Here is a 12109-nt window from a genome sequence, read left to right as displayed (position 1 = left end):
GGGCAGAACCAGGGCGCACCAGACGCCGAAAGAGGGCTCGGCATGCTCTGTTGGCCAACCAGAAGTCGAAAGTGATCCCAGCGGCAAACACTTTTATAAGAGCCTAAGTATTAAACGTGGTAGCTCTTCATGGTTGAAAGTAGAGTGCACGTGGAGTTTCGATTATGGCCATGCAAAAAGATGTAAGAATCGAATGTGCCGCTCTGCTTCGCTCGGTCGGAGTCTGACCGCTCGGACGGCAGATTCCCGGCCCTCGACACCTGGCGTACGGATTACGTCGATGGTTCTGCTAGATTTCTATTTTGCATGACGGTTATCGAAAAATCACGTGCACCATCTTTTCAGTCACCGAGAGTTACTCCGACGCACTTATTTGTTTTGATTCTCGCGACAACCGCAAGGGTATTATTCGCGGCTTCTGGCTGGCCACATTCGAATTTGCGAAGACGCCCTGGAATACGCCCAGCCCGCTTTCGACCTATGATCCTCTTCATTTGATCCCAATGTACGGCTAAACCCTCTCTATATACGACTGTGCGCCTTGTCTGGCCTACCAATGATATTTGTGACGGCCTCCTAGACAACTGTACTACCCGTCGGTTGTCCGAATTAAACAAATGATGTATCAATCTCCTGGTCGTCGTAGTTCGGCACATGCTGCGCCATCTGGGAGGCCCCTGTGATATCTGCCACCGGGACGATCCCTGCCAGTGTGCCGAAATGTCCGGGGTCACGTAGCTTATGGGCCGCCTTTGGAATACAAGCTGCGAAAAGGAGGTGACGGCGTCGAATGTCTGCAAGCGTCTACAGGCTTGGCTCAGGCTCTTCGGCCACTATACTCCTCGCCGCGCCGCAGCGCACGCATGCGCATTAATTAGTAATCAGTCTGCGGGCGCCGGTGTCCGCCAATAAATTCTAAGCGCTCTCCGGAATTTGAGTTGCCTCCTTCCTTGAATCTAGGCTCTTTGAGAGTCCATAGAACCCCTGTGCCACGTAAAGAATTCTTACACCAACCAGAATCCGTCCAGGTGGCCAACCGTACATCAGACACCCACTTGGGCTGACTTGCCGCTGTCTAAAAAGATATATACAACACAATTACTTTGGGTGCATGCTTATGATTTAGTAGTTTCGTTGCCTCCGCGTTTTTCTTTGTCGATTGGCTTTTAGAACCAAATTTACTATTTGGTCGTATTAGACCCCATTTATTTATCTTCAATTGGTTTAAACTTGTTATACCGTTTGGAGGTGCAGGTAGAGCGACAAATTTTATTTTTATTCATTTCAGCTCTCACTTTGATAATGGAAATTAGTGCATATGAAAATCAAGACACAGTGTCTGAGAGGATTTAATTATCGACAACTCCGCCAAAGGCCTCAATCAAATCCGAGATGTGCACTCAGATAACCGTTGTTTTAAATATTTAGCCTAAGCTTTTTTTTTTCTTTTTTTGTGGAAAGTATGCAGAGCTGGAAAATGAAGGTTGACATCAAGCAAAGGTTGTAATTTCTCCGTTCTTCAACACGCTGTAAAGAATGTTTGGATTTCCTTTGTTTGATGGTTAGCTCATATCGCGGTGCTTAGAGTTAATAATGCTCGACACAAAAAGCAGCGTCCTTATTGATACGGAGGGTTTCCTTAAATTATATTTTGAGAAATCTTGACTTAGAATCTTGTGACACTTCAAAATTTTACTTTTTTTGGTGAGCCGTTTTTCTCAGTAAATATGGCAAAATGCCAAGCATTTGACGATTTTGTACAGCATCTAAAGTACTTCGTATTTACAGCATTAGTCAAATATTCAAATTTTCCACGCTTTTTTGTTTTCGCCTCATTAAAACTGATACTGCTAATAAATCTGCAGAAACTGCAATTGGTTTCAATACGTTGAATCATAGAAAAAGTTGGATTGACGTTAACGATCATCTAACTTAAACTAGGCAAATGCAATATCTTTTTTTTTTACGTTTGAAACTAAGACGCTGCTGGCGGCTTAGTGCCAAAGCTCAAGTGCATGTTTTGAATTCTAAAAGTAAAAGGAAATTGTTCAGCTAGTGATGAGAGAAGTTACAGAATGTTGATCCTGCAGACAACGACCAGGAAGCACATAACGTGTTCTAAACAAATCACGCAAAATTATTTTCTAATTTTTATTTATTTTTTATATATTTTCGTTTTAATTCTCTCTTCCTAACCCTTGTTTTCTTTCTTCCTTCCCTCATCGACCTTTCCTCTCCCTCCTCCTCCTCTCCCTCACCCTCCTAGTGATTTCCTTCCTAAATTTAACGGGGAAGCTGGATTAGTGCAGAAGTCACGTTACGTCAAGCCACGACCTCCATTTCCCCGCTGAAACTGGATTGTGTAGTGCTCCCAGCGTGTCACTCGTTCATGACGCTCGTTCTCATAGAAAACGACCCATAAAACACAATATGTGTTAAAAAAAAAAGCTATTTGTTTCAGGGCGGTAGTCGCGCCTAACGCCAAAAACATGACAAAGCGATTGTTAAAAATTCCACGGTTCCGACCGGTTCGAATCACTCCTCCCCCGCGGAACTGAGCCAGAATTAAACTAGAACTGGACCCGGAGCCGAACCGGAGCGTTAGATTGTTTTGACCCACATATTCTGATCATGGCCTCATGTGTCCGTGTACTAAACTTCGTGCACGCGTCTACATGAACCGAATCGTGAAAATGTTCTCCACCTGCCTGCACCCGACAGGATATGGGGGTGAATCACCCGTATCTCGTGGTAACAGCTGCTGTCTGTAAACCACATCCGCTTTTTAAACATCATGCGGTACAAAATCTACTCTATGGAGAGTTTCCACGATGCCGTGCAAAGCTGTGACTTGTGAATGATACGCAAGCTTTCTACTGGGATAACTGTCTAGGCGTTTGAAGTGAACTGTAGCACAAGAGGCAAGGCAGTGTTTCGCGTCCCAGCCGACTCCTGGTAATGCGTTTATTTGTTCTTCTGCAACTCAGGGCGGCTGGAGAGAGACGATATTTTAATGTTAGTATTGTAAGAGTCACCATAAGGGCACCTTTTTAACAGTGTAAATTGAAGTGTGAGTCAGTCGGGTTTGGTAGCTGTTTCTGAGACAGTCTAAAGAAAAAGTCGCCACTTGCAAAAATATGTCTGTGTCCGAGAATATACTGGTCCTCGATAAATATCACGACAGCATTGAGGTAACAAGCGAAGACTGGGGGCTCCGCTGATTTTATTTGCATTTCACAGGGTATTTCGTTTAATCGATAGATTTTTACATGGAGAGATTGGTGCAGCTTTAGTGTCACATGAAGTTCAATAGAAAAGCCGCTCTAAAGTGTTAGCGATCATTTTTAACTTTTATTGGTGCTCTACATTTTAGAGCGCAGCTCTTACCGCTCATTCACACTGGAAGCGGATCCGCGTTCGCAAAGCGGTTGCGAACGCGGTTGTATAAAGATCCAGTACCATTGCACGCGCATATGATGTCATCGAGTGCGCGTGCAATTGAACTGGATCTTTCTCGTGATCTTTATGCAACCACTTTGGCAACCGCTTTGCGAACGCGGATCCGCTTCCAGTGTGAATGAGCGGTAAGGCGCCCGTTTTCGGCTTGAGCGGCGTCGCCGCCGGCGTAACCGCATGGTGCACCATGGGACGCGTGACGTCATTGATGACGTCATCAGTGACGATGCGATGCCAATGAAGTCATCAGTGACGTCATTGATGACGTCATTGGCATCGACTGTTTATTGACACGAGTGTTTATTGTTATGTAATGTTTACCTGGTATTCAAGAAACATACTTCTGGTGCTCTTCGCGCCTAGTATTGGTCGTTGTTTTTAGAGCCACATTTTTGTAAGAGTTCCCGCTGTAGGACTGGAAAAAATTAATAAGTTTATTGCCCAAACAGGCTTTTATTTACATTTTACGTAGTAAATTAATACCGATACATCCGTATTACGGTCCCATCTCAAGGGTTTCAACCGAAGAAATTAAAATTGCCTTTCTTCGCAGTTGGTGACATTTTCGCAGCAACATGGCTACTCCTCCTTCCGATGCCAGCACTGCCGACAAACACCCGAATAAACCGTCGATCGCACCCCAGATCTACGTGAGCGCACACAAACTGCAGCGAGCCATCAACATCGAAACGCTCGATTTGCTGCACGAGTCATTCGGTAGCAGACCAAACTCCAGCCAGCAGTTCATCGACGTGGGCTGCGGGACGGGAGACTTCACGCGCCAAGACCTGCTGCCGCGCTGCCAGCCCTGCCGCAGGATCGTGGCCACGGACCTCTCCAGAAAGATGGTGGAGTACGCCAAGGAGAACTTCGCGCATCCGCAGATTTCGTACGAGGTGCACGACATTGAAAGCGACGTCTCTGGACTCGTCGAGAAGTACGGCAAGTTTGACCGCGTCTACTCGTTCTTCGCCCTGCAATGGGCGGGGGACCTCACCGCTGCTCTCCGCAATGTGGCCGACTTGATGACCGACGAAGGCGAGTGCTTACTGCTGTTCGGGGCTCGCCTCACTCTGCACAAGGTGTGGAGGAGGATTATGCAGGTGGACCGGTGGAAGCCGTACAAGGAAGTGAGTTCACCCGCTCAATTGTTTCTTCTATTCTTGGCTTTTGTATAGCGGGACTATTCTAATGAAACGACACTGAAAAAATACCGGTTCCTTTGCTGGGATTTTCTGGCTAAATATAGCGGGAACTAAGTGTCAGGCAACGCTATTAGATTAGCTCAGTTACCGAACTGCTCATAGACGCTGCATGCACGAGCAGTACCCCCCTCTCTCACCACGACTCACCTCCCGTCGTGCGACGCGCCGGACGGCTGCTATGGTAACTGCAGCGTATTCTGTGGAATACGCATATTTCGAAGCGCAGCGTCCGGATGGCGTTCCACCGTACTTTATGGAACACACAGTTCGTAAAAAAAAAAAACCTAGATGGCGCTTCGAACGACGGGAGGCGGACTGAAGTTAGTGATGGAAGTGGGGGCAAGGGGGGTACCCCTTCCGCGAGAGTTCCACAACTGAGGTATTCTGGTAATGTTGGTGTCAGGTGATCATGATGTCATGGGACGTCACAGTTTCCTCGCTGAATATAGCGGAGAGATTTCTTTATTCAAATTTGGTGGAAGACGTGTTTCGGGGAGCTACAGTGCCTAGTGAAACCGACGTCGGGTGACGTCATATAAAGTCACGGGCCTGCACAAACACACGCGGAATCCGCTGCGATTTCTACTCCATAATAGCAATCGCCCTAAAATGTTGATAGACCAATTTCACCAGCCGATTTTGTTGCGCCACCGCTACCGGCATTGTGCGAACTGCAGACTTTCTGCACGCCCGACAACTCTGCTGCGGGCTGCGCGAGCAAAGCACGAGGTTGCACGTGCTGTTTTTTGCACTGGCACCTGCCTCCATTTAACTACCGTTGTGGCGGCGTCGCGCATGCATGCGACGCTTCGTAAGATCGGTCTATCGTCCAGGGTTGAAGGCATTTAGCAACACCATAATGCTGAAAGGCTGTCGTCATGGGTGAGAGTCGCAATATAAGCAACATCCTACAGATATACTGCGAAAAACAAGTTCACGGGCAACAGGCCCCACATACGGTTGTCAAATGCACGGAGACCATGCACGGAAACCATACACGCGGATGCAATGATGCACGAGTGAGAGCAGAGTCATAAACAAACCTGTCGACTGCTTCACACTCTTGTATAGTCGTCGATTGAAGAATACATTTTCACAGGCAGCTTTCTCGACAATTATGAAAGTCTCAAGATCACTGCTTCGTTTTGAATAATATTTCGCACAATAGTTTTGTCAGTGTTGAAACAAAATGTATATTCATCAGTCGATTCGATGCCGTTATTCGATTATTTGATGCAGTCGCTAACACAACCCCCGCTAAAGCTGTTACTATTACTTCAGATAGGGCGCTAAAGAGGTGTAACCGTGGGTGTATATTCATCACCTCTTTTACACCCTTAAAAGTGTTAAAAAGTTTGCGTCTGCACACAGAAAGAAAACTGCAACGCCTCTTTTCTTTACACGTGCAGTTTCAAAGCAGTTTCACTCTTTTATACGATTCTGGGCACAATCACAGCAGCCGCGACCCTTTTGGTGCGTTCAACTAGAAGCCTCTGCTTATTCACAGAAAAACAGTTAAGGATAAAACATATTCTCGCTTTTCGAGCTAGCAGAGCGCGCAAAACAAGAAAAGTTCCTTCTCCGCACAAATGTTACAACATAACGTTTGTAAGCCACTAGCTTCGATTATCATATTTCAGTTCACAGATTCGATATTTTTGTAAAGAATTTCATTTTAGCTTTGAGTGGTCTAAACTGATTCACAAATGCAAACAAATTGCAAACTTCAAGATCAGATCTACAAAAATAAATGGATCGGGCAGTCGGACTATAATGTCTTTGTGGACGAACAGATTTCTAAAAAACAAAATCAAAATCTTCACAAGTAGTTGCTATACTCAATACATAGTAGCAAGGTTATAGCATGGTCTTATAAAAAAGGGTCTATATTCTCCTCTCTAAAAGAAGGAACGCTGGTGGTTACCTGTGTGCCTCCAGAACGGGAAAAGCTTTTGTCGCAGAAAGCAGGGGAGCAGAGTTCATCTGTCGTCTGCATCTCATTATGGCGGCCCAGACTGGAGCAAATCGAGCCCAATAAGGTTTAACGAGGAGGCTACGTCTACTTTCCGGGACGAGAGAAGCGGCCAACAAAAGTATAACTCGAGATTTCCGCGGTCTGCATTTATTTCCGAAGCCAGCTCCCCGCACAGATAAAAAAACTTGCGTTTTGAAAGCTTATCCTTGTAGCACAGTCCTCTCTTGTCGTAGCACTGCGATGTTAAAAACAACTCCGCTTTACTTTAGTTTCCGAAAACAAAAAAACTATACAGTCCTTCTCAGCGTGACCTAGGAATGCCACACGTCAAATATTATGACCTAGTTCTGTCTAAATGTTTCTTAAACGGTCCGGCAAACTTTGAAACGCGCCAAGTTGCCGAAATCGGCAGACTCTATAGATGGCGATTCGAGGCGCAATCAGCAACGCAGTCGAGGCTACGGCGTTGGCGTAGCCCACATTGAGCTGAACGTCATCAGCATTACCCATTCTGTTTGTTTTTACTTCTCGGGGTAAGCGTAACAGGTGATGTCAGTAACGTTTCCTCCCGCCCTCTGCGATGTTCACGTGAGTGGCTTAACGCGCCTGCGGTGCGCGGTTTTTGAGCCGTACGGTCGTTCCTTCGTCTTCTACGTCACAACCTCCGTCATCGTCTCGACGTTCGTGATTATTGTCTCTCAGAGTTTCGTTCAGAGTACGTGCGCAGACTGATGCCGCCGCTGTTCAGAGGTCATCGGATATCGCAGACACCTAAACGTGGTAAAGACTGCGATGCAGACGACACGTGCGCCAGGCAGACGCCCGCCTCAAGGGTGACCCGCCCCGATCATGCCAACACCTCCTAGACAGATTGAGATTATGCCCGTCGTTGCGTAGAAGATCACGTGACATCTCGTTCCACGTGGTAGCCATGTTTTTGGCGGCCCGAGGCCAAAGTTTCCCGACGGAGCCGAAGTTTCGGTTTCGATTTCTGCTCATGTTTCAAGTAAGATTTTATCTAAATATATCCCATTTTTCGCGAAGGAAATGACGTAGTGCCTTTCATTAGTGCTTTTTAATGTGAAATTCCGATTTACCCCAAAATGTATACAATTTTATGGAGTTGCCTTTTATAGTAAGACAACCGACGCCCAGTCACTTCACGCACCGTTTACGTCTTACCTTCGCTATTCCTCGAGACAGAATTCCTTCGTCAGCACTCGGAGAAGTGGTAAACAATTCGCCAAACTGAGTGCTTCTTTATTTTCTTCTAGGTTCTGGAGCGCTTCATTCCACCAAGCCATGACATGGAAGATGTCTCGGGACTAATCTCGTACATGCTGAGGGTCCTTGAGAATGCCAATCTCAAGCCGCGCACATGCCAGGTGCTATCCCAAGACCGAAACGGCTCCGACCCGAACGAATTCATCAGTAGGTTTTTGTGACTGGTCTTGCATGGTTTCTTATTTCGATGCGTATGCGTGGACTGATAGTTCCTATATACCTGGAAACTTTTCTTGGCGTTCCCGGAAAGAGCAGAAGAGCACCGGCACAGCTTTGACCAGCGCAGAGAATGAAAACGCGTGCCCGCACCTTCAACTCCCCAAGAAAAGTTGTCCCCGAATAGGCGTATCCGGTATAAGCGACGAAAAAATAACAAAAAGGTTTCAACCTGCAAATAGGAAAAAAAAGAGGGGAGTTAAAACGAGCATGTGTGACGGCTGCGTTTGTATCCTAAATGTGTGGTATTGGTGGGGAGACGGCCTATGTTTTCTCGCATACTGAAAGTGAAGAGAAGAATGCGAGAGCAAAGGGTGCGATTAAAACTGGGTACCGGTTTTCTTCCCGGCAGAAGGCGATTTTGTAGTTATAATGCAATTAAATGCAAAGGGGCAAGCGAGCTGGACAATAATGATGAAAATAATCCCTGGAGAAGGGGAACAAGAGGGACAAGGGACATGTTTTATGTTTGTCCCTTGTCCCTCTTGTTTCCCTTCTCCAGGGATTATTTTCATCACGATTTTGTAGGTCGGCCTTTAAAGTGGAAATATAGAGGATTTTGTGGAGGAGCAGTGATCTTTTTTTTTTTTTTCTCCCACAGGGTATAAAGACAAGGTCTTGTTCGCGGATATTTCGTTTACCGCTCGTCATCCTCCGAAAATGCAAAAAACTAAACGTCGCATTCTTTTTTTTTTGACACAAAATATGTTTTATTACTATATTTTCATGAGCTTCTGTGACTTTTAGTTCTAACGGCCGACTGTAAAAGGTTCCGTACAATCCGTCGTAAAGGGGCGCGCGCGTACTCCCGCCATGGTTCCGTTACGTTGTCCAAGAGCCGGCACTGTACAGTCCGGTGCCTCGGCGTAGCCATCGCAGCCGGCGGCGGTCGGTGCGCTGGGTGCGCTTCGGCGGCGCCGTCGCGGAATAAATCACGCCAGGCTAGCCCGACCAGAATGCTCCACGCGCGCTCGCCTGGCTCGCCGCACTTGCGCAGTCGCACCCGGAGTCCCGGAGCCTGCGAGCGACAGCGGCCTGCAGTGGCAATTCTGGTGATCTGCAAGCAATGTCTGCGTTGTCTGTCCAAGTGATAGAGCGTTTATGCTCATGCGCTACACAGTCCCTGCGTCGGACTGTAGAAAGGAGCATCTCCGACGCGCCGGGGCTAGCGTAGCTTGCGTCAACCACCTCTGGCGACCACGCCGAGGACGTCGGGCTATAGTGAGTTTTAGTATTGCGTATACGAGCAAACGCAAGCGCTGCGCGTTAGTGTTGAGTTCTCCACGATGCGCATGCGCGAAGTTGCCGTGCGCCAATCCAAGGCCGCAGTTTGGGCTCCGCGCACACGCAGTGTACAACACTCAACGCTAACGCAAACGCACAGGACTTGCGTTCTCTGGTATATGCAATACTAAAAGTCACTTATATCCAGTAATTAGCAGCCGGCTGTAACGGCCAGCTGCAGCGGCCGGCTGCAGAAATCGGAACTATAGGGGGTGCTTTGAAAGACGCGCGCAGCGCCGCTAGCGGAGGAGCTGGCGTTCGACAGTGAAGCGCGTTCAGCGGCCTCCGGCGCCTTTTCGCATGCCAAGCTGTGGCGGCGGAAGCGCGAACGGACGAAACTTTTGCTTTTTGAGCCGATACGTTGAGGGTGACGTTGCATGAGTGCTGGAACAGAAGGGCATTTAGCTGTTTTCCACTTCTTACATATTGAGCTTGAGTCGTTATTAAAGGTAATTTCTGTAGTTGCGGCCGAAAAAGGAGTTGGAGCAATTTTCCGAAAAGCAAGGCGGCCACCACCATAATTGCTCTGAGTGAAAAATGTATTTCGCTCGTCGCTGTAAACGTAGGACTGCTGGAACGATGATATATGAACTCGAGTGAGATGTTCACTAAGTTTGTGCACGAAGTGTGCCAAGTTTCATTAAGACAGCAGGTGTGAAAGTTACGTTTAAAAAGAAAGAAAGCTGTACGGGATATTCAATATTGGACCCAAAATGTTGTGCTATAGCGGGCTGTGCAAAGTGCAAATTTGGGCACACATGTTGCTTGGACTTGACAGTAACATGACACAGCACTCATTATACCAAAAAGAGATGGCATAGGGAAACCAGGTGGAAATTTGGTTTGGGCGGCGTAACTCAATGGGAACCGGTTTTGACCATGAAAGTGCTGTCAAGAGAATACCACTGGTCGTGGGAGGTGGAGACTTTACAGGTAGGAAGGGAATAGTAGGCTGTACTTCCAATTGAAACAACTTAACGAAAGGTGGTTCCAAAGCCGAGAGAACAAAGCTGTCGCCCAACACACGGTTTGGCCGTCAAAGGCTTTTGCAATCAGCTGTTGTGTAATAACCTGTTGTCCGAGGTGCTGATTTTCGGTGCACAGGTACTTTGACATGACCGTAACTTGACACAACACTTATTATACCAAAAAGAGTTGGCCTAGAGAAACCAGGCGGAAATTTAGTTTGGGCGGCGTAACTAAATGGGAACTGGTTTTGACCGTCAAAGGCTGTCAAGATAATACCACTCATCGTGGGAGTTGCACACTTTACAGGTAGGAAGGGACCAGTGGACGGTACTCTCAGTTCGAACCACTTTGCGGTAGGTGGTTGTAAAGCCGAGAAGAAAAAAATTGTTGTTTACAGAATTCGGGGTGTCAGCGTTTCCACATCCAAAAGGACGCTGATCAAGAAAGAAAGCACACCACATTAACTTCCATACTCAAACGTCGATTCTCCACTGATTTCGAGTTTCATTGTTGTTTTCTTTAGATTCATATTTATCACTTTTTTTAACCTTCGAATCTTTCTTCATGAAGTACAGATTGCGTGCCATGCTTGTTCGGAAATATCATCGACACGGACGATGGGGACGAAACTTCTTTGGAGGGCATTCCTCCAACGAAATTGGCACTGCATACCCCCGAGTGTGGGGTGGCATTTCAGCTCGTCCCATCGGCGCTAACACATGTAGGCGTTACTGGTACGAAACCAAACGCAGAGCGCAAAGCGGCAGTGCAGAACATGTCAGCCGTGCCGACACAGTGGCAGACATGATCGGGAGACAAAATTTCTCGCGTCGTCGTTGTCGCTGCCCCACAAAACATCGGCGAGGTTAAAAACTGAAACTTTCTCCACCCGAGATACGACGCATAACTATTGAAGCATTCAATGACGCAGCACAGGCAGCACTTCATGCTGTAAATCCAGCGCAACCGCACCGCTCGGACTTCAATGCGTACCAACGTACGCGGCGTGGTTTCGGTTTTGTTTTCTTTGGAGTTCTCACTGCCTACATTCGGTACCGGGCGCGCGGTGGCGCGCCAGTCGCGTCGCACGGAGCCGTATATGTAGAGAGTTTGGCCATTCGTTAGGAAGTATACGATAAGCAATCATAAAAAAATGCTTCAGTCTCTTCTGCAAGATTCGAACTCACCAGCTTCAGATTGTGGGCCAAGGACTTTGGCGACGTAGCTATCCATGGTCGGTGCTATGACCCACGCAAAAGCGAGCTCATTTGCCAGGCCTTTAGTGTCATGTAGCGCCATCACACGGCGTTTATTAGAAGTGAAACCTAATCTTAGGTAGGCGGTGCCGCTCAGACGCCCGTCTCTTTTTCAAGTCTATCGCACACTTTGTACTGACCTGTCTTTCTCAACATAATTGAGCATTTATAACCTATTTATTTCAGAACTCGAACTTTCTTTAGATCCCGTTCTACCCTTGCTGCCGGAGGAATCACAGGCCCAACTCAAGACTGACGTGGCGGACATCATTAACAAGATGTGGACTGAGAAACCAGCTGGGGATCCACAGCTTGTGACGGACATGTTCGTGGTTCACGCGAGCAAAATATAAAATAAAAAGATTTTTAACGAAGTTTTTTTTTTGTTTTGTAACGGGTGCTCAATATTTATTTTTATGTTCATATACCGAACAAGTGGTTTCGTATTCTAGCACAGGAGTAAC

General features: G+C 47.1%; 1 protein-coding gene across 1 annotated transcript; it reads left to right on the top strand.

Annotated features, from left to right (window-relative positions):
• Positions 1-4031: 4031 nt before the first annotated feature.
• Positions 4032-11998, top strand: LOC115332473 (juvenile hormone acid O-methyltransferase). The gene is made up of 3 exons (XM_029994846.4): positions 4032-4586; positions 7911-8067; positions 11832-11998. The coding sequence occupies exons 1-3, from the start codon at positions 4032-4034 to the stop codon at positions 11996-11998; spliced, it is 879 nt and encodes a 292-aa protein (XP_029850706.2).
• The last annotated feature ends 111 nt before the right edge of the window (positions 11999-12109 follow it).

The sequence above is a fragment of the Ixodes scapularis genome, unplaced genomic scaffold, assembly GCF_016920785.2.
Source record: "Ixodes scapularis isolate PalLabHiFi unplaced genomic scaffold, ASM1692078v2 PGA_scaffold4__175_contigs__length_147842914, whole genome shotgun sequence".
Taxonomy (NCBI): domain Eukaryota; kingdom Metazoa; phylum Arthropoda; class Arachnida; order Ixodida; family Ixodidae; genus Ixodes; species Ixodes scapularis.
The sequence above is the reverse complement of the archived record's forward strand: the minus strand, read 5'-3'. Positions and strand labels throughout refer to the sequence as shown.